Source organism: Bos grunniens, chromosome 4, assembly GCF_055505025.1.
Source record: "Bos grunniens cultivar Pamir isolate PY7600 chromosome 4, Bosgru_T2T1.0, whole genome shotgun sequence".
Taxonomy (NCBI): domain Eukaryota; kingdom Metazoa; phylum Chordata; class Mammalia; order Artiodactyla; family Bovidae; genus Bos; species Bos grunniens.
This window is the reverse complement of record NC_141168.1, coordinates 48925103-48948489: the sequence shown is the minus strand read 5'-3', so window position 1 is coordinate 48948489 and position 23387 is coordinate 48925103. Positions and strand designations below refer to the sequence as shown.

Below are 23387 nucleotides of genomic sequence, written 5' to 3'. Positions count from 1 at the left end.
CAAAAAAGCAAGAGAGTTCCAGAAAAACATCTAGTTCTGCTTTATTGACTATGCCAAAGCATTTGTCTGCGTGGTTTCCACAATTTCCACATAATTTCCACAATTAACTGTGGAAAATTCTGAAAGAGATAGGAATACCAGACCACCTGACCTGCCTCTTGAGAAACCTATATGCAGGTCAGGAAGCAGCAGTTAGAACTGGACATGGAACAACAGACTGGTTCCAAATAGGAAAAGGAGTACGTCAAGGCTGTATATTGTCATCCTGCTTATTTAACTTCTCTGCAGAGTACATCACGAGAAACACTGGACTGGAAGAAGCACAAGCTGGAATCAAGATTGCCAGGAGAAATATCAATAACCTCTGATATGCAGATGACACCATCCTTATGGCAGAAAGGGAAGAGGAACTAAAAAGCCTCTTGATGAAAGTGAAAGAGGAGAGTGGAAAAGCTGGCTTAAAGCTCAACATTTAGAAAACGAAGATCATGGCATCCGGTCCCATCACTTCATGGCAGATAGATGGGGAAACAGTGTCAGACTTTATTTTTCTGGGCTCCAAAATCACTGCAGATGGTGACTGCAGCCATGAAATTAAAAGACGCTTACTCCTTGGAAGGAAAGTTATGACCAACCTAGATAGCATATTCAAAAGCAGAGCACTTTGCCAACAAAGGTGCGTCTAGTCAAGGCTATGGTTTTTCCAGTGGTCATGTATGGATGTGAGAGTTGGACTGTGAAGAAGGCTGAGCTCCAAATAATTGATGCTTTTGAACTGTGGTGTTGGAGAAGACTCTTGAGAGTCCCTTGGACTGCAAGGAGATCCCACCAGTCCATCCTAAAGGAGATCAGTCCTGGGTGTTCATTGGAGGGACTGATGCTGAAGCTGAAACTCCAGTTCTTTGGCCACCTCATGCGAAGGGTTGACTCACTGGAAAAGACTCTGATGCTGGGAGGGATTGGGGGCAAGAGGAGAAGGGGACGACAGAGGATGAGATGGCTGGATGGCATCACCAACTTGATGGACATGAGTTTGAGTGGACTCTGCGAGTTGGTGATGGACAGGGAGGCCTGGCGTGCTGTGATTCATGGGGTCGCAAAGAGTCGGACATGACTGAACGACTGAACTGAACTGAAAAATCAATCACATATTCTGTCCACATTCTGCCTGAGGGCAGACGGTCACTCCTGTTGGTCTTTCTTAGATTTTAATTGCTTTATGAGTGATATTACTCACTCTTAGGACTTCAACCAATTTCTATGTGAACAGAATTTTCAAATCTTGGTTACAGCACTCACTGTTCTCCAACTGTCTTCTAATGTACTCCCCCTGGGAACTCCAAAGATGGTGCCTTTAATTTACCATTTTCAAAACTATTCACTCATGCTAGAGATTCTAGCTCTTGTTATTATGATATCACCATCCAACCATTCTCCAAAGCTTAAAATCTCAGAATCTTGATTTTTTTTTAATTCTCCCTAACCCTGACATCAAATTCTCCTCCAAATCCTTCTCATTCTACTACACAAAGTCTAAAATATTCACCCCCATCACAGTTTCTGATCTCTGATCTTTGATTTACAGTTTCTACCTCTTCTCTTGTCTAGACTATATTAAAAGTCTCTTAACTGGTCGACTAATCTCCTCTTTTCTTACCCTGGACCCAGCTTCATGCTGTGTCCAGGAAGTATCCTAGTTAAAGTAGTGAGCTCATCCATAGAAAAACTAGATCCACAGAGTTTCTTTTTTTTTTTTTTTTAATAGCTCAAATAGTGAGCGCCATTCCTAATTTGCTCTCACAATGCAGTAGCCCAGCTTCTAATAAATTTTTTGACCTAGTCACTAATTAGTAAAGCAGCTTAAAGCTCCATTGCTGTATTATAAGAAAATACGCAGAATTATAACTGAACCAGTGGAACTGTCCAGAAGTGTTTTTTATACAATAAGCACTAATAAACATGAAATACAACTACAGGATCAGTGCCTGATTGTATTAAATATGAAAATGTGAATCTTTTTTAGTATACCCCAAACTAGATTTCCAGAATAAATTTCACTGATAGTTTTTTCAGGATAACACATATTATATATGCAGTTACAGGTGGCACCAGTGGTAAAGAATCCACCTGCCAATGCAGGAGACATAAGAGACGTGGGTTCAATCCCTGGGTCAGACAGATACCCTGGAGGAGGGCATAGCAACCTACTCTGGTATTCTTGCCAGGAGAATCCCATAGACAGAGGAGCCTTGGCAGGCTACAGTCCATAGCGTCACACAGAGTTGGACACAACTGAAGTGGCTTAGAGCACACACACACATATATGGGGAATTCAAAGCAGATCCAATGATAAAGTGGTTTTTAAATTCAGCCATGATAGAGGTAATGACTCAAAACCCAACTTTGTACCCCTCCACTGCTGTCACTTTACTCCAAGCCACCACCATCTGTTGCTCATTTATTTCAGTAGTCATTCAGTTGATCCCCAACTTTCACTCCAGTTCTCAACAATATTCTCTAGATTGGCTAGAGCAATCATTTAAAACATGTACAGATTGTTACTTTTCTGCCAAAACCATCCAAAGGGTTCCCACATCTAAATGATGATAATACTCAACATGCCCAAAACTCAAATTACATCCTAAATCTGGTCACCCTCCAGTATTCCCTATTTCAGTTAATGGCACCGAGGTACACATGTTCAACTTCCTTTATTCCCAGTACCTCTGAAGAACTGATGCTTTTGAACTATGGTGTTGGAGAAGACTCTTGAGAGTTCCTTGGACTGCAAGGAGATCAAACCAGTCAATCCTAAAGGGAATCAGTCCTGAATATTCATTGGGAGGACTGATGCTGAAGATGAAGCTCCAATACTTTGGCCACCTGATGCAAAGAATTGACTCTAGAAAAGACCCTGAAGCTGGGAAAGACCGAAGGCAGGAGGAGAAAGGGAAATAGAAGACGAGATAGTAAGATGGTATCACCGACTCAATGGACACGAGTTTGAGCAAACTCCAAGAGTTGGTGACGGACAGGGAAGCTTGCCGTGCTCTGGTCCATGGGGTCACAGAGAGTGTGACATGACTGAAAGACTGAACTGAATTGAATCTACCACCAAGGCTTTTCAATCTATTATCTTACATATCTTACAAACACATCCCTTTTTCTTTATCTCCACTGTCACTTACTTAGTTCATACTCTCAGCTTAACTTCTAAAATCTATTTATTTTTCCGACTTCACCTATTCCTGATACACCATCAGAGTGAACTTTCCAAAATACAATATGACCATGTTTCTCCCTGGTTAAAATCATTCACTGGCTCCTCATCACCTATAAAATTCAAATTACTTAACATGGCATAAGGACCTCATATCCCCCCAACTCCTTTACCTGTTCAAAGGTAAAGGAGGTCCTCCTTAAGAGGTCCTTTTAATTCCAGCCACACCGGGCCATTTGCTATCCATAAGCCTGTTGCTTCATACTGCTGTAACTTTACCTTAATGGTGAAGCCTTTCCTGACCCATCCTAGCAGTTCCTAGGGCAGAACATACAGCACTTATACCATAGTACATTTGGTCCTCATTATTCATGGAGTCTGAATTTGTGAATTTGCCCACTTGATAAAATTTACCTTTAACGCCAAAGTCAAAATGCACGGTGCTTTTGTTGTCATATGAAGACACTAAGCAGCAAAAACGACATGCCTAAGTGTGTGCATCCCCAGCTTAGGTTTAATGAGGCAACACTCTGCTTTCTTGTTTTACTCTCACACAAAAAATAGGTATCCTTTTTATGGTTTATTGAGTGTCATGTTTTTCACATTTTTGTGCTTGGTTATTTTGCTGTCTGAAATGTCCCCCAAGCATAGTGCATAAGTGCTGTCCAGTGTTCCTAACCACAAAGAAGTAGGTGATGTGCCTTGCAGAGAAAATACAAGTGTCTGAAGAGCTTCCTTTAGGCATGAAATTATAGTGCTGTTGGCCGTTCAATGTTAATGAATCAAGTATATACACACACATATATTAATAGATATATATAGATACATATGCATCAAGATGTCTTTAAACAGCAACACACAGAAAGCAAGGTTATGTACTGACCAGTTAATGAAAATGTGACTGGGGCTTGTAGGAACCTAACCCCCTTCTAGCCTAGAGACAATGGCTCAGTATTCCCCAATTCAGTGTTCAAAGAGACTTACAGAACAAAACTACCACAAAGAATGAATAATGAGAAGTGACTGTATTTTCATTTACATGTCTGTCTTTACCACAAATTAGTGGGTTCTCTGAGGGCAGAAATAGCATCTTATTTATCTTTGAACTCTAACTCTTATTATTATGCCAAATGTACTGCAGTTAACATTTATTGCACATAATTTAAAAAATTGTGGTTTCTCATTGTTGTAATTTTCCCTTATATATTTAGACTTCATGGTAAGATCCCCATGCTGCTTCCCACCCCAGGGAGGCCCTGCTCAACTGCACAGTTAATGCCCTGAACCTTGTCCTTCATCCCTGTCCTTTCACCTCTTTTATAGCTAAATATCATGCTTTTTAAGTTCAAATTTAAAAAAGAAAAAAGAAAAATGTAGTTAAATGAACAGGCATTTATAGAGATTTAGTTTTCATCAGGTCAGTTAGCACTGATGGACTTGGACCTAAAAAATAGGAGACAAGCTTCCAGAAACAAAGGAAGGCTGAGCACAGACGTCTACACTGTCTCCCTCCTGAGGACTCACTGAAATGACAGAATACATGCTTTTTAAAAAGAATAGAAATATTACTGGAGGTGGATGAAAGAGAAATGAGAGATTAAATACCAGAAATTTTAGGAAATACTAGAAGTCAGAAAGTAGGGGAAGATGCTTGCATGTCCAACAAAAAGATGGACTTAAAAATCTGGAAATCATTCTCTCACAAATAGAACAGAAATACTAACCAAAATATCCAAAACATCCTCTCAAGTACAACAGCTAGTGCTCAAGAAACTCCCCATGGGCCCATGTGAAGAGGATAAAAACAAACTGGTAAGCACGTGCTTGAGTCATGGCTGCACAAAGGGTTCGCAGAGTCAGCACCTAGTTCAGAAGCAGCAGGTTAGGCCTTGGTTTGTTCAAAATGAACTGCCAACTTAGACCCCTCCACATAGAGCAGGAACCATACAAGACTAACCCCACCTGGCTGAAGATACACCTGTTGGCTAAGGAAGACAATGAGGATATGAGCCTTTTACAGCCTGAACACCATATTAGGGGGCAATACAACCTGAGAATTTGTAACCACAGCCTACTCTCCAGGATTCAGAGTTCCCCTATACCTACTTAATTCAGAAAACTCCAAGCAGAAAAATTACAGAGGTGCCCAAGAAAATCCTTAGCAAATCTTCCCTGGAGGAATGTGCCCCCTAACCAGACTGCACAGAATCCCCTGAATAAAAGCCAACCAAGCATGAGCTGGCCATTTGAAAAATCATACACACACACACACACACACACAAACACTCAAGAAGAGAAAAGAAAAAAAGACAGGTAACTGAGAACACAAGAGTAATGCTGTCATAAAGGAAAGCAGGGAAGACTGAAAAACCATAGTAATCTAAGCCATTATAAGTAAGCACAGTTCTTCCCAAGTGAATTTTTTTCTGGGCCTCCCATGAGAAATGCATGTGTGCTCAAATATTCTTCTTTCATAGTAGAGTCAATAAAGTTGAAAAAATAGACATATTTTCAAAGATACACAGTGTAATTTTAAACTTTACAATACTCTCACCCAGGACCAGTACCATTCCCTCCCCAAGAGCATTTGGAAACGTGTGAAGGCATCTTTCATACTCCAGTGGCTATGGCAGAGAACTGGGGCACTGAACACTAAGCGGTGTTCAGCACAATCCCACATGACAAAGTACAGTGCTGCCAAAAACGCCAAACACCAATTGTTGAGAAACACTTTACTGATATGACTCAGTTCGAAACTGTTATCAATGAATAACTCCATGAAGTAAGATTGGGAACAGAAAAATTTTAAACTTTCATTGTACATTCATCCTTCTGTGTTATTTTAATTGCTTATCATTAAGATTAGAATTCTCAAAAATTAAAAATAAGTTTATATAAATAAGTAACGAGAGGGAGAGCTGTCCTGTTTATCAGTCAACGTCAATCCTTCCCTTTAGATAGGGTGGTTCAGCACACCAAGGATAAAAGCAGTGCATCAGACTACCCTGGAATTCTTAGACTCAGAAGAGTAGTCTCTGCAAGCATTTAAATATTTCTTAGATAAAACATCTCCTGAATTAAAACAGAGTTATTGATGCTGGCTGTGCGCTTAGGCAGTGAGGACCCAAAACCTCTTTCATGAGGCGGCAGCTGCCTGCAATGCTCTCCACGGCTGACAGACGCCCAAGGAAGGAGTCAAGACTCAAAGCAATAAGTATGCATGTTTGAAGCAGTGGGGTAGATGTTTCTGTTGTGCAGTTCCAGAATATGTCACTCAATAGACAAGTGAATGTCTCTTTAACAGGTCAATGAGGCAGATCAGTTTTAGACTGATGGAAGGCCAATTAACAAAACATCTGCACAGATGAAAACAGAAGATTAAGACATAAGTGATACATACTAGAAGTAGACAGAAAATATTTACTACAAAAAAACAAAAAACAAACCTACACTTACTCCAGAACTTCACCTCTCAGAGATAAATTTTCAACACACACACACACATAGACACATAAACACAATATGGATCCACCACCTCCTGACTACTACATAATTGCTCTGTACTTCTGCTTTTCCTCCCTATTCTTTTCATACACAGAGTACCTAGGACAGCTGACCCTTGAACAATGGGGCTTTTAACTGTGTAGGACCACTTAAACGTGGGTATTTTTTAACAGTAAATACTACAGTACTACCCAATCTATGGTTGGTTGAATTCACAGGTACCAAGGAACTCTAGGTAAGAGGCCCAACAATAAATTAGCCACAGATTCCCAGCCCCTCCACTCCACCATCTACCATGTCATTCAAGGGTCAGTGTATATACACAGGCATATGGCACTTGTACTTTACTAAATGATCAATATGTTTAAGTCAACATCAAATTGAGGTAGGTTAAGGGAAAAAATTGGTTCTTAATGTTTTCACTTATCATTATAAAGCCATTATAATTACAATACCTTTTAAAATACCTTTTTGTATGCAGCTGTTAAATGTAATGTTGTAGGTATGGCAATCTATCTATAAGCAGGGATAAAATCATTCAAAAAGAAATAACTCCTACACAGCTTTTCCAGGAGTCAAGTATTTCATTTAAATAAACTTGTATATCCAAGTGGCTTAGTGGTAAAGAATCTGCCTGCAATGCAGGAGATGTGGGTCTGATCTCTGGGTCGAGAAGACGCCCTGGAGGAGGGCATGGCAACCCACTCCAGTATTCTTGCCTGGAGAATCCCATGGACAGAGGAGCCTGGCAGGCTACGGTCTATAAAGTCGCAAAGAGTCAGACAAGACTGAACAACTGAGCACGTGTGCATGCGTGGGCACACCCACACACAAAAGAAAGATTATAACTGTTTTAAATAATGTTAAAAAAAAAACCTTGCATAAAAAATGAGAACATTTAAACATCACTAGAAGATTTAAACATCACTAGAATAAAACCTGGACTCAAGAACTAGTGCAACCCAGACCTAGGACCTGAAGCACATGAAAAAGTATTCTTACAAAAGAAAGTACTTAAGAAACTACATCAAAAGGCCCTCAGAATTTGGAAATCAAAGTGCATCTAATCAAAGTACCCAAGATGCACGTGCTCAGTTGTGTCCAACTCTTTGCGACTCCTTGGACTGTAGCCTGTCAGGCTCCTCTGTCCATGGAATTTTCCAGGCAAGAATACTAGAGGGGATTGCCATTTCTTTCTCCAGGGGATGTTCCCAACCCAAGGATCAAACCTGTATCTCTTGCATCTCCTTGTATCGGCAGACAGAGTCTTTACCAGTGCGCCACCTGGGAAAGAAAGTGAAACTGCTTAGTTGTGTCCGACTCTTTGCAACCCCACAGACTGTAGCCACCAGGTTCCTTGTCCATGGAATTCTCTAGGCAAGAATACTGGAGTGAATTGCCATTCCTTTTTCCAGGGGATCTTCCCAACCCAGGGATCAAACCCAGGTCTCCCACGCTGCAGGCAGATTCTTTACCATCTGAGCCACCGACGTCCCTAGTGCCACCTGGGAAACCCAAGACCTAGCCTGAGGATACGAACACAGTAAAGAAAACAGTGACAATCAAGTGTATTGTAAGCTGTGGGAAGAAAGAAGACATTAACAGAAGACAATTAACAATCAGACTTGCAAAAAAAAGAAACAATAAATTGATACAGGTCTTTAAAATTGCCCAGGGAAAAACTGCTTACTCCCATACTCCAGGGCTATTCAATCTTGGCACTATTGGCATTTTGGGCTCTGTTATGGGGGGGCGGGGGTGTCCTATGAATTGTTCAGTAGCATCCTTGCTCTACCCACTAGATGCTAATAAGCAGCCCCCATCTGAACTGTGACAACCAAAAATCTTCAGATATTACCAAATACCCAGCGGGAGGCAAAAACTGTCCCCTTAAAGCATCAATGGTATATTCTAAACAATGTGAATCAAGCTAATAAAGTTTGATACTTCTACCATCAAAATCACCTCACTTTTCTTGATCACACAGTAAATGTCTCATATTAATTTGGCTTTCATAGCTCAGTTGGTAAAGAATCTACCTGCAATGCAAGAGACCGCAGTTTGATTTCTAGGTCGGGAAGATCCTCTGGAGAAGGGAAAGGCTACCCACTCCAGTACTCTGACCTGGAGAATTCCATGGACTGAACAGTCCATGAGGTCACAGAGTTGGACACAACTGAACAACTTTCACGTTCAGAGAAAGTATGATCATGGCATGGTCGTAAGAGGTATTTGCTATACAATTTCTTCTTTTTTTGGTGAATTAAAAAAAAAAGTCAGAGAGGAAGACCTATGACCATACTTTATATATGCTCTCTGATAAGGCAAGTCAAATCTTTTTTGACTTCACATACTTCCCCACAACTTCTAGCACTGAAATATTTTTCAGGCACTAGAGCACTTTTAAAATATAATATTCCTGGTTTAATATTTTTATCATCTTCCTCACTACTACCAGTGTCTTGATTTTCTAAGTTTCCCCTTTTCTTAATTTTTAGTTCCTCTGTCCCTCTTTTTCCATGACAGCACCCACCAGCACCTCAATTATCATTACAGTAAATATCCTCCCTTTGAAGTTAATAGTATACCATGAAAATCCAAATAAATTTGACTTATTAATATCCAGGTAAGTGGTCTCAAAAGAACTTTTTTATCCTTTGATAATGAAAAGGGTTGAATATGGTTGAGAACAGCCTACTGAAATCTAAAGAATATAACAACTTATTTAAAAATAAGAAACTAAATGAAACTTTTAAAACAAGAACAGGGCTTATCTTGGGAAAAGATCCCTAAACTCTGAAAAATCCAGGGACTTTCCTTGGCCTAGGAATCCCTTGAAAACTTCAAAATACCTCTGTATTCCATTTAACTGGCCAAAGTGAATTCACAATTTCACTATTAATATATTCATCTTTTACTCTCCATTTTCTCTGCCACCTCTGTCTTCCAAGCTCTCGCTGCTTCACCTTTAAATTACCACTGCAAGGCTTCTCCTTTTCTTCACTGTAATTCACTCAGTTGTAAGACTATCACACAGCTCGTTAAATCATCATTTTAATGACAATACTGCATTAGAAAAATAGGGCTTTCTGCCATCTGGAAATACTTACATTTCTTTTAAAAATTGAGCTTTTCATCGAATCAATTGAATTCCTCTATTCTCTAATACAAACTCTCTGTCCTAACCACATTGATCTTTTTACTTCCTATACTTACAACCACACATCTCATTCCCACCTAAATGCCTTCATTCATGTTACCTCACCCAAAAATATTCTTTTTTTCTTAGCTATTCAATATCTCACCAACTGATGACCCACTTCTTGCTTTTTTATAATTAAAGTTTTAGAACTAAACGCATCTTAGGACTTTTCTCAAAATTAATCCAATCAAATGAGTAGCAAGTCCCCCTCTACAGGTAAGAATTTCTTTTCTTAATCTATCTCAGAACTAACAGTCTGCTGCACATGATAAACCACTACTTACGTGCCAACTTCTGAAGTTTCCTAATTTGTTCAATAATAAATGCTAAGAATTGCCTAAGCTCATGGGCCAATGCTTGGCTGAGGGGATACAAAGACTGTTTCTTCCCTCTTTTTTACTATATGAAATTCCAGTATATACACATATTCATGGATTTCCTTCTGGTAAACATTTCTAGAGTGTAAACCAATTCTAAGTTGCTGTTTCTGGAGATACTTTTGGGAAAGAGGGAACTGCAGGTTTGGAAGATAGAAGAGAAATAAAGAGATGGCAGAGTAGGAGTAGAAGATATTTGCAGGGCCCTGCTAAAAGAGATAGAAACAGACAAAACACATCTCCAGCCTTCGATCTAGAATCACAGTGTGTTGGGAAGGAGAGAACAAAGGTGAGAAAGGAAGGACCAGCAGCCACATCAGTGTTCCACTGTGTCACATTCTGACGTGAACTGGCATGAAGTTACCAGAGCTGGAAAGGAACTATAAATACCCACTTGGCTATAGCGAGCAAGTCAAATAAAGGTTACTAAAAGCTTATTTTTTAATCTCAAATATTCAAGTTACGCTATCTCTACAACAACAGTTAGTAACCTTTAAGTGAAAATAAGAAAGGCTCTGAATAAGATACACTAAAAATTGCTTCCCAACCCCAAGACTGGAAATCCTGAAACATTTCTTTGAAGAAAGTAGGGGAAACTAATACCTGATATTTCAAAACTGCATAAAATGCTGATATAGCTAATGCTTTAATTGGGAGGACATTAAAGCTTCTAAGATTTCTTAAGGGTTCACTCACAATCTAACTCCTTGGCCTGACATCTCCTGTAACAGTTTAAATTCCTTCAGGGAAGGTATCTCTGCCTTGGGGTTTTCAAGAACCCAGTGCTAAGGGTGGCGAGGGCAGCTGTGATTGATGGCTTTGCCCATTTGCCTCACAGTGTTCCGACCTTCTTAAAAAATGTGGTTTAATTTTTTTCATTTATCCCCGATTACAAATGACAATTAGCAGTTTAAAACAGAAAATACCTGAATCAACTTATACAAAATCATGCATGACTATCATTTAATTTCTACAATAAGCAACTTAAATGAATTAAATTTCTTTTAACTCAGCTACCTAAGTTACTCAGTATACTACCCAAGTATACCAAAATCTCAGGTAGAAGGATATTTAATAGATGAGTAAAAATGCAAATAACTTTACATAAAATGAAACTTCCCTTAAACATTTCATTATATGTAGATATATATATATATATATATATTTTCTAGGTAAAATAAAAAGACAAATCCACTTGAAGACAGTGACACTCATCCCAAAGACTAAAGAATTCCTATAATATGGTAAGGAACCATTATGAACATATAACAAGTATGATTATTGTCTTCATTCCCAACTAAATGCTATATTTTCAAACACTACTTACTTCTTTAGATTTTAGGGGCAAAGAAGAAAGAAAATTCAGGATTGTGTGAATTTTATAAAAATTTTAGATCATGCCTGAAGGAATCTTTGAGGTCACATAGTCATCTTTCCACCTAATATTTAACTTGCCTTTGTAAACACACTGAAATGTCATATAAAAATAAGACTTAGTAACTTTAGTTAATAGCACATACCTTATTGGACTACTTTAAAAGCAAAATTCTTATAAAAAATATTTATTAAGTAAGACATAGTTCTTATGCTGGAAAGAAAAATGTGAAAAAATGAATCAAGCTAAGGCAACTGAAAATATGTTTATTCAACAAATATCCACTGAACATTTAACACTGTACCAAACAGTAAGAGAAGGAAAGGATACTGACATTTACTGACTGTCCCAGACTGAGTGCTAGACACTTTGTATTTATTATCCAATTAAAACCTTACACCAACCCTACAATGTAAGTATTACAACCCCTATTTTAGAGATGAAGTATCAATATATCAAGTTCAACAATAATACCAGGATCTGCCAGCAAGCTTATTATTTGTACCACACAGAGAGCTCTGTGTCCTGGACAAAGTAAAAGAGATGGAAGTTACAAAAACTGGAATTACAATCCACATCCCTAACTCACTTGCTGAGTAAGAAAATAATAAAATACCCAGTTTCAAGAAATTGTGCTATTTAACTACATAAGAAACTGAAAATATTTTGTTAGTAAGCAAAACACCAAATAATATTTGTTGCAGTTAATGAAAAGTAAATCAAGCATTAATATGAATAGCAATAAAGTATTTATGCAATATTATATAATTTATAAAGTTATTACAGTATTAAAACAAAATTTTCCAAAACTTCCAAAAATCTGAAAGTAACTATGAAATTAGCTCTATGTCACATGAGAAACTACTTAAGTGAGCTACAACTGGAAAAAGTATTTGCAATATATTAGAGCAATTCTTTTCTGTACAAAACAAAGATTTCTTTATATACACACACTATATATATATATATTTGATACAAGACCACCAGAGTCATATTGTTCTTTATATGAAAGCCAAATTGAATGCTTTAGAGAGATCCAAAGAAAGCAAGTGACAAAACAATAATACAAAAAAATCCAAATTGCTGTATAATTAAGTGTAAGTCAACTATAAACAATCGAGGAGTCATAAAACACTACAAAGATCCTACACTCAGATTCCTCCACAAACTTTTAAGTTCTTTCTCCAAAGCCAGAGCAAGTTTCTATAAGAATATTGACCCAGAGCTCCACTCAAAAGATACACACTCAAAGAAAATGTTAGTGTGTGCATGTGTATTTGTATTTTGAAAGTGAAAATGTTATTTAAGGTATATGTGAGTCATTTATTATGACTCTTCACTTAACCAAAAACTACCACCAGACATAATCAAATCATATCAGAGGGCTTTACTCATGTGCTAGCTAATATAAGATTTTTTTTCAGGAATGATGTCCAGGAAACTATTTGTAATAGTTACGTATAAATAGGACCAGGTTTTTCAGCCCCAGCACTAGGACATTCGGGCTGGATAACTCAGGGATGGCCCACCCTGTGCACTGTTTGCAGCATCATCCCTGGCCTCTGACAGATGCCAACAGCAACCCCCTCCCAGTTACGACAGCCAGATGTCCCCGAGAGAGTGAGGAGAGGGCAGCAAAACCGTCTCTGAATAAGAAATGCTGATGCAGAGAGGAATGAGGATGGAGAAAAAGACTTTTACCAGTCCTCCTCTGAATGATCAAAGTGGTAGGTTGAATAATGGTCCCCTAAAAAACACCCATGTCTTAATCCTTGGAACCAGTGAATGATACATTATTTGGAAAAGGGGTCTTTGCAGATGTGATTAAGGATCCTGTGACAGGGAGATTATTCTGGAGCAAAGGGGAGCTCAAATGCCATCATACGTGTCCTTATAAGAGAGAGGCAATAAGAGGTTTCTCTCTTTTTTGCTCACACAAAGGAAAAGGTGATGAGAAGAAGAGAGCTGAGGGAGATGTGAAATTCTGCCTTTGAAGACTGGAGTGATGCAACGACAAGTCAAGGAATTCTGTCAGGCACCAAACTGTGGAAGAAGCAAGGAACATAGTCTCTTCTTGAGCCTTTGGAGGGAGCACCCTGATTTTGGCCCTCTGATACTGACTTCAGACACCTGGCCTCCAAAACTGTGAGAGAATAAACTTTTGTTTTTAAGCCACCAAGTTGGTGGCAATTTGTTACAGCAGCCACAGGAAACTAGCACAATCATATAAGGGTTTTAATTTGATTTTTAAAAAACTGCTGATGAGCAAAAGAGATAATGTGTTGAACACTCAGCAAAGTTCCTGAAACATAGTAAGCATTCAAAAATACTGTTGATGCCATTATCGATATTCAGCCAGCTATGTATAAGCTTCAAATTCTTGGTAGCAAAAGGAAAAACTAAGGATGTTCAAACAGTAAAATGGGAATACATGCACAAGACTTAACAGTGAAAACACACGAATCAGCCCCTCTTAGGATGTGTATTTACCAGCTGTGTCAATGTTGTGCTATAATCTGTCCTGTACTGTAAAGATAAACCGTGGATGAGACCAGCCAAGACAGCTTCTTGGGGGAGGCAAGCTTCAACATTTTTGAGCAGAAGAAACAAGTAGTCAAAGAAGGGGAAACAATGAAAGTGGGGAGAGCAATGGAAATCAGTCAGATGTTTACAGAGCTACCAATCTGGCCAAAGTAGAGACCACAGACTTTGTGAGGGTGTATGTGTGTTACATCACTCAGTCATGTCTGACTCTTTGTGACCCCATGGACTGTAGCATCTGTCCATGGAATTCTCCAGGCAAGAATACTGGCGTGGGTTGCCATTTCCTTCTCCAGGGGATCTTCCCAACCTGGGGATCAAACCTGGGTCTTCCACATTACAAGCAGATTCTCTTCCATCTGAGGCATCAGGAAAGCCCTTCTGAGGTTAGTTACCTAAACTAAAGGACCCTAAAAGCTATGTTGATTGATTTGGTTGTTGAAGAGAATACTCTATAAAGTGGATTATTTTATAAATATTGACTCTTGGGGATTCTGAAAATATAAACACGCTCTGGCTCCATACCAGACATACTAAACTAGAATCCTTTGGTTAGACGTATCTCGAAAGGATTCTGACAGCCACTTAGGTAGAGAACCCCTGTATCAGAGTCAACTCATGGCAGAAGACCTACAGAATTAAAGTGTCATAAAGTATATAACGTATTCTCAAAGTATGCATTCAACTACATTAACAGCATTTTCCATGGTTAAAACTCCTCCTATGGTTAAAACTCCTCCTAAGATGTAGCCCCTCCAGGTTCCATGAGACTTTCTGTAACTTCTTCACTCTTTTCCTTTCCTAAGCATATGGCCCCCTGATCTACTCAGTCACCTTCCTCACAGTTTCTCATGAAATTTTCTAGAAAAGTTCCAGGCATTTCAGTTGCCTACCCTCCTCTTTCCACATTTCTCCAACACAATAAAGATCTAAAAATATTTTATAGAGCAAAGGAACCATGTAAAAGTAGAGTTCCATTAATACACTATATAAATAATTTACAAAAGTGTTCTATGGCCATTTATTGTAATAAAATTCTACGTATATATATTAAGTGAAATTCTAAATCATTTTTTTTTTTACAAATTATTTCCAAAAACGTAAAATTATGAAATAGTTATAAAAAGCTCTTAAGCTAAGCATTATTCAGTTCAATCTTTCCTTGAGAATTACTAAGTAGCTAACAAAGTACAAGTCTCTGAAAAGATACAAAGTTAATGGAAACCTCACTGATGTAGAAACAAACTTCACCAGTACTAGGGAGGATGAAGAGGTGATCTGAGAGGGCAATTATGATCCTAAAAGCAATCTCCTGTGTGTGTCTTGTAGGGGAAATGGGCAGAGATTTTGCTGGCTTTAGCCTGCTGCTGCTAAGTCGCTTCAGTCGTGTCCGACTCTGTGTGACCCCATAGGCGGCAGCCCACCAGGCTCCCCTGTGCCCGGGATTCTCCAGGCAAGAACACTGGAGTGGGTTGCCATATTCTTCTCCAATGCATGAAAGTGAAAAGTGAAAGTGAAGTCGCTCAGTCGCGTCTGACTCTTTGTCACCCCATGGACAGCAGCCTACCAGGCTCCTCCGTCCATGGGATTTTCCAGGCAAGAGTACTGGAGTGGGGTGCCATTGCCTAGCTTGGGCTTATTTCATGATTAAAGAAAAATAAAATAAAGCAATACAAGTTAGTGTTCAGATAAGTTCTTTCCTCTCCCATAATACCTACAGCAATTCATGCATCAGTTCAGTTCAGCCGCTCAGTCGTGTCTGACTCTTTGTGACCCCATGGACTGCAGTACACCAGGCTTCCCTGTCCATCACCAACTCCTGGAGTGTACTCAAATTCATGTCCATTGAGTCCGTGATGCCATCCAACCATCTCATCCTCTGTCATCCCCTTCTCCTCTCTCCTTCAATCTTTCCCAGCATTGGGGTCTTTTCAAATGAGTCAGTTCTTCACATCAGGTGGCCAAAGTATTGGAGTTTTAGCTTCAGCATCAGTCCTTCCAATGAATATTCAGGACTGATTTCCTTTAGGATGGACTGGTTGGATCTCCTTGTTGTCCAAGGGACTCTCAAGAGTCTTCTTCAACACCACAGTTCAAAAGCATCAATTCTTCGGCGCTCAGCTTTCTTTATGGTACAACTCTCACATCCATACATGACCACTGGAAAACATAGCTTTGACTAGATGGACCTCTGTTGGCAAAGTAATATCTCTGCTTTTTAATATGCTGTCTAGGTTGGGCACAGCTTTTCTTCCAAGGAGCAAGCGTCTTTTAATTTCATGACTGCAGTCACCATCTGCAGTGATTTTGGAGCCCCCCCCCCCAACCCAGAATTAAGTTTCTCACTGTTTCCCCATGTGTTTGGGTGCTAGAGAAATCTATTTCCTTCTGGGCCCAGAAACAGGGAAATTTTAGGAGCCGCTGGAGGCCATATCTTCTATTAAGAGGACTAGGAAGTGGTCCTCCACAGCATTAGAAAACATGAAACAAACGCACGGGGAAGAGTAAACAGAAGAGATGAAGTGTGTTCCGCTGGCACTGGAGTTCCAGAGTCCCAACCCTGGCATTCCTTTAGACACTCCTGCATCAATCTTTACAGTAAATCTCACTTTTTGTTCATACCAATACCAGTCAGAATGGATTTCTATAACTTACAGCCAAAAGTGGCCTACTTACTACAACTATCTTACTACAACTATCACTGACTCAAATCATTTCATAAAGGAACACTTTAACACCAAAGCCTCAGGAGGAATAGAACCTCAGATTTTTTAAAAGGGATATATATATTTAATGACAGCTGTGTGCCAGGAACTAGTCTAAGTTCTTGAAATACACTGTTAAGACAAAAGAGATAAAAATCACTGTTCTAATGGGGCTTGCATTCTAATGAGAGCATACAGATAACAAAATAATATAAAAAACAAAGTCAGATATGATAAACAATCTGCAAAAAAAGAAAAAAGTAATGGGATAAGGGGAAATGAGGATGGTGTCATTATGACAGGGTGGTTCCACAGTAATGCTTATCTGAGAAAGCAACTGAACTGAAAAAGAAGTTATTGAACTGAAACCTGAAATGATGAAAAGGAGCCATTGTGTCATGTTTCAAGGCAATTCCAGGCAAAGGGAACAGACCTAAGTCAGGAACAAGCCATGGCATTTCTGAGCAGAAAAAAAGAAGGGCCATGCAGATGGAATACGGGCTTCCCAAGCACAGCAGTGGTAAAGAATCTGTCTGCCAGTGCAGGAGACAAAAGAGACTCAGGTTCGATTCCTCAGTGAGGAAGATCCTCTGGAGAAAAGAAATGACAACCTCCTCTAGTATTCTTGCTTGGAAAATTCCATGGACAGAGGAGCCTAGTGGACTACAGTCCATGAGGTCACAACGAGTCAGACGTAACAGAGCATACACGCCTTGGGTAGATGGAAAACAGTGAACAAGGGAGAATGCTACAGAAGTGGTAAAGGAGCAACCGATCTAAGAGAAAAAGCTGTAAGTCAGTAAAGTAAGTAGGAATCAGACCATTATAGGAACTAGTAGGCAGAGGAAAGGATTTGAAAGTAACTTGAGCTTTATGAAAAACTCACTACATTGTCTTTCTCATTTTGCTTTGCAGACCATTAGAAATTATTCCCCAAGTAGTAAACACAATGTTGAGGTTGGCCAGGAATCTGCATTTCTTCAGCAGAAAACATCTCTTATTGTACTTATGAAATTTTTTAAGAAAAAAAAAAAAGTGAAGCCATTGTAAAAATGAAGAAACTAGGAAAGGTGATAGAAACTACTTCAAATTCTATCCTACTCATTATACAGTGAATAAATCTGCTACAATCAAGATCTTATGAAGAATTTAAGTTCTTTATAAACTACTATAAAAATAATGTCCTTTGTTGAGTTATTACTGAATTGGACACTAATAAAGTTAAATACTGTCAGAAGAGAAGACTGGAAACTAGAGTTTTTCCTGACTTTATTGTACCTCTTGAGAATAGCTTCAACTTAATGGTCAACAAAGTTGTGAGTTTTGGTCTTATCTCTATCACTGTGATAAAGGAGAAACTTCCCCCGTGTGGTGAAATTAGGCACAAAGGATGCTTCAATCTCTCTCCCTCTGAAAGCTTTTTAAAATAAGAGACCAACCAGTTTAAAGAGGTTTGGATACTGTACACCTCAAAGAAGAGTGATATTCTCTCCAGACTTTTCCAGACAACTAATTCCTATGTACACAAAGCAAGTAATTAAGCCTGCACTGCTTCTAAGATTAATATCAGTAAAGTCAGATCTTTGAAAGCTCTAATGTATTCATGAATCTCTTCTTTCACCGTTAGATGTTTAGCTAGCCCATGTAACACAGACCCAAAAGTAAACTGTTTAAAACACAATTTATAAAGAGAGGTACTTTTTGAGTGTGGTGTGAGTTAAAGAAATAAAAGTCATTTAGACACCTTGATCAGGACTCGATTCTAAGTGCATCTTCCTCAACACATTTCCAGTAGTTGGGCAAAGTGCCCAGGAATGATTAGCAGCAGTGTAGAGAGAGGGATACCATCAACCTAAATTGTGAAGTCTCCCCCCAGTGGTCACATACAAATAAGTGGAAGAGAGAAAATCATTGCAGCTTCTCTAAGACTGACCAAAAACAATATATGCAGAATCTGGTACCTACAGAGAAGAAATAAAATCTTTAATTCAATGCTATCACAATATCTGTAGAGAGACCTCATATGCTTTTCTGCTCTTATATTATTCATAAATGTGAACACTATTTTTGGAAGGAAAGAACCTATAGGTTGTTTTTTCTCAGTACATTCTTTTTTTAAGGAATAATTTAGTGATATCCTCAAATAGCCAACTATTTTATCTAATGGGGAGGTGTTCATCCCTCCTGAAATAAATATCAGGACATCCATTGCAAGTCAACCACATCTACCTGAAGTGAAGTTCTGATACAAATTTCATCACTTACCAAATGAATCATCTTGTAAAGAAAATTATTACCAGTGCTAAAAACCTAAGTCTAACTTGCAAGATACTCTTTTTATAAAGCCACCTAACTAGGTAATTTATAATACAGCAAGTGACACAAAAAGTACAAATGGGTTCTCTTGCCCATTTTAGTATTTATTTTCTTAGTATTTTACCCTGTATTATTTGTAACTCTCAGCAAAAATATGCTATCACTCACTTTCAACAAAGTTTGGATGTCAAAAATGTGAAGGGTATTTAATTAAAATCTCGGTTGTCTTCTGCTCATCATCCATTATTAAATGGTAAACTCTATAAAGGGGTAGTAAATACTCATACAACTTCAATTTTCAAAACAGAGCACAAATAACATATACGGAGCCTCTCAATTATGATTTTCTTGGTTATCCCAAGCTTGAGAGAGAGAGTGGGGGAAGAAGCTAGAGTACCAGGCTGTGTAGTCTTCTGGAACAATTTCAGCCTGAAATGGGACTCAAGAAAAATGCAAACTGCTCCCACGAATGTTTAAGAAAAATATGATTCGTCAAGAAAAAATCCAACAGTTGGCCTACAGAACAACAGAAAATGATTCTGTCTTATATAGAGCTACCAGACTTGCATAAGCCCCCAATTTTTCCAGCGTTCCAGTTTCTTTCCAGTAAAGAAAGAAAAAAATTCATTTTGAAATTCCAAGTGGAAAAGGACTTGAGCAGCATCAATTAGAAAAGGACAAACACATCCCAGAATGTTTTTTCATATTTAGTGTGCAATCTCTACAGGACAAAAACAGAACCATTATAAATGCTACCACTTGTATATTATGTAACCCTAGTCTAAACTAAAAGCAGCATAGACCTTAAAAAGTAACACACTGTGCCAACGTATACTTAAAACATGAATTTAAATATATGACAGATTTCAGATACAGATGACCTCAAAATGACACAACCCCCAAAAGTTCTTTGTTTACTGTAATCAGGCCTCAGAAGACTTGACTATAATCAGGCCTGATACAATTCTACCTTGAGGTCCGTCGTTTCACCAACGTACCGCAACTATCTCGGCATTGGTACCAGCGTGTTACCTTACCTAAAACAGCCGACGAACAGAAGTTTCCGAACGACCATTCGAAAGATTTCACGGGAAGAAATGGCTGCTAAATCATACGCCAACTGAAGAGCATTTTAACGCACCTCAAATGTTCCGAGCCATATAACAAGACGACCAATTGAGAAAGCATCAAGTAAAATTTCAACCATCCCCAAAGGCATGGAAGGGGAGTAAAACGTGGCTAGCTTGACCTTAAACCAGCTGTTTGTAAGTAATGCGGTGAATTTTCTGAGCTTCCCCATCAGCCTTCAATTACCTTCCTCTCCTACCCCCGACCCCTCTTAACGTGCCCCAGCTGATGGAAGTTGAATGGATGGAATCTCCAGCTGTAACCTCAGGAGCTGAGGAAATTGAGACGAAACTCCCAAGAAAGTGTTAAAAAGTCCTTCTGCAAAAAACACCCATCAACCAATCCCCATCCTGTCATCACACCGACCATCGGCTCCCTCCTGGCCCTCCACCTCGCCCAAAAAAGCACCACCCCCCCCGCAAAAAAAAGGAACCTTTTTGGTTCCAGACCAACGTACCCAGAATCGGAAAGCACTGCCTCAGCCGCAAACGCCTCCGGAGCAGCGTGTGCTCGGCCCACAACCACTCTGGCCAAACAACTGGAGTCTCGTGCCTCGGAAGTGGCAGCAGTACTTGCCCAAAGCCTCCTCCCCCAAGAACTCGGAGCTTGGGAGGCAGCGAGAGGCCGGCGGAACCGCCCGCGCTGAGGACCGACCCCCGAAGGTGTCTGTCACGGCCACAACCGCCCCCAGCACGGCTCTCCATTCAAGTCTTAACGTCACTCCCGCCGCAGAGGGTGCCGGCGGCCGGAGGGGGCCCCGCGCCCCCAGCCCCAGCCCTGCCTCCGCCCGGGCCGCGCCGCGGAGCGCGTGGCGAGAGCGGGGCGCGGCGGCATGGGCCAGACACGTTGCCGCGCTCCGCCCGCCCGCCAGCAACCCAGGAGCCAGGGGCCCGGCAGAGCGCGCCCCTTCCGCGCCGGCCGAGCGGAGCAACCCTCGTCGCCCGCCCAAGCCCAGGTGCTGAGGGGGCGGGGCGGGGTCCCCGCGTGGCGCGAAGCCACCAGCAACAGGGCGCCCCCCCCCCCCCGGGCCGGCCCGGCGCGCGGCGAGACCGTTACCCGAGTGACGTGGGGGCCCCGGCAACTCACCGACTCGCACCTCGGCTTCCTCCGCGCCGCCGTCGCTCCTCTCTGCCCGCCGCCGCTGCTCTTTCTCAGCCGCAGGCGCCACGGAGCAGCCCCATCTACAAACTCGCGGCTCGTAGTTGGGAACTGGAAATGCGGCTCTCACTCCCCTCCGCCTCCCTCTCCCTCCGCCCCCTCCCTCGCTCTCCACTCCACCCGGCTCAGGTCGCCGCCGCCGCCACCACCTCCGCGCGCGCGGCTAGGCTCCCCTCGGCCGCCCTCCTCCTCCCGCCGCCGCCGCCGGGGCGCGCTCCCTCCCGGCCTCGCGCGTGCGCCGGAGGCCGGGGAGCGCGCGCTCGGGCTCGAGGAGGCGCCGCCGCCTCCGGGAAGCCGGGCCCCGCCTCTCCGGCCGAGGCTCCGCGACCAGGTGGGGCCCCCTCCGAGCGCCAGCAGACTGCGCCCGGGCCCGATGCGCCGCCCGTGCTCCGCGGCCTCTCCATGGTGTCCCCGGTCCTGGCCCCGAGCCGCGCCTGCGAGAGGGTCACCAGACCCAATCCGCACCGGCCCTTCCGGGCCGAAATTGCCGCTGTCATTCAGCATTTACAGACGAGCAAGATACTCCCCCGAGCGTGGAAGAGGCTCCCCCGGCCCTTTCCAAGAGTTTACATTCAAAGAACCCACCAGCCGTGGGGCACAAAGGATAAATAGACCTCGAAGAAAAGCCTCCGGAGACTCTGCCTCCTCCCCCTTCACACACACGCCCCTGGTTCTGATGTGTATTTGGCAGGTTCTACAGCGCTGACGAGGTCCTTCATATTCTCCCAGCCCAACCAGGGTGATTCACATCCGAGGAAACGGACGGACACTAGCTATTTTCCTAGCACCGAGGTTCCCGTGGAATTCCCGGTCGGCTCCGCAGGACACTCCCGAGGACAACAGTTGTTCGGATCCTCCCAAACACCTGGTCTTCCCAGGCCTCGCAAGTGGGAGCTGCAGCATTCTTTCCACCTCGACTCCGCAGAAAGCATGATGAACTGGGATAAGTGTCCGGGTGTGCAGATGACACATTTTGACAGGAGTGCAGATTTAATTTTTCAGTTGAACTGAGCAACGCAGTGCAGCAGAGGCTCGGTTTAGAAAAACACAGCGAGGCAATCAGAACTTCCAATTCCTTTAATATCTATCTAATCCCGAGAGATCTGTGAACCCTGGAACCTGTGATGGGGGCTTTTGGCAAAGCTGTTGTGTTCCTCCTGAAACTGAAGAAACCGTGATCATGGTATTTACATTTTACAAAATGTTTACTGCAGTCTTTTCAAACTGTGTATGTAGAAAGTGCAAGTAAAACTTAGCAAGGGAGGAACATCACATCAGGGGGCTTCCTCCCTGCAGTCTTTCCTGGCTCCTCTTGGGCACAGTTGCACTGAACTGCGCAAACAGGCATTTGATAAATGTTTGCAACACGGCCCTGTGGATTCAGAGATGGACTTTCAAGCTGTGTTGTCCACCCCTCCCTCCCAATCTCTGTGAGTGTGGTTAGTCCAGAAGGGAGAGAGAGAGAATGCTTTGGATGAGGGGTATTAAGAAGGCCCAGTCCCCCAAACAGTGATTTTTCTCTTAGCCTCAACCAAGCATCAAAGATTAATTTACTTTTTCATAAGGATCATTAATTTTGCAAACCAACATGCAGGGGGAGTTTTTAGACTATTAATTTAGAACCTTCTTTCCTGGAACAGCAACCCTGAGGAAGGGAAATTGGAAGCATTTGAGGACACCTGAATGTACTAAGGGATACAGAGTAACTCTGGGCACAGGTGGAGCCTCCCTCCCTTGTGGTCAGCAAGATGAAATGAAATAGAAGGTGCCCTGGGCCCAAGAGTGATGTAAGGATGCAGAAGGAAAGAATGGGGTTTCTTTTCTCAGAGAATCAACAGAACTTTCAGGTCTTCTTTTTCTG

At 41.3% G+C, this 23387-nt stretch overlaps 1 protein-coding gene across 28 annotated transcripts in view; it reads right to left on the bottom strand.

Moving 5' to 3' along the window:
- PALS2 (protein associated with LIN7 2, MAGUK p55 family member) overlaps nucleotides 1-23387 on the bottom strand; it is a 164260-nt gene that overhangs the window by 108719 nt on the left and 32154 nt on the right. For 10 of the 28 annotated variants that reach the window (XM_086396301.1, XM_086396320.1, XM_086396310.1 and 7 more), the window contains exon 1: nucleotides 21455-21729. The exons of 5 other annotated variants lie outside the window; for them this stretch is intronic. Coding sequence is in view for 6 of the 23 variants with exons in the window: in XM_086396299.1 (XP_086252425.1) it covers nucleotides 20826-21072 (247 nt within the window). In the remaining 17 variants the exon portion in view is untranslated. Of the gene's footprint in view, nucleotides 1-20277; nucleotides 21116-21454; nucleotides 21730-23387 lie in introns of those variants that run through there. 13 more of the 28 variants (XM_086396299.1, XM_086396296.1, XM_086396300.1 and 10 more) reach the window with 6 other exon arrangements.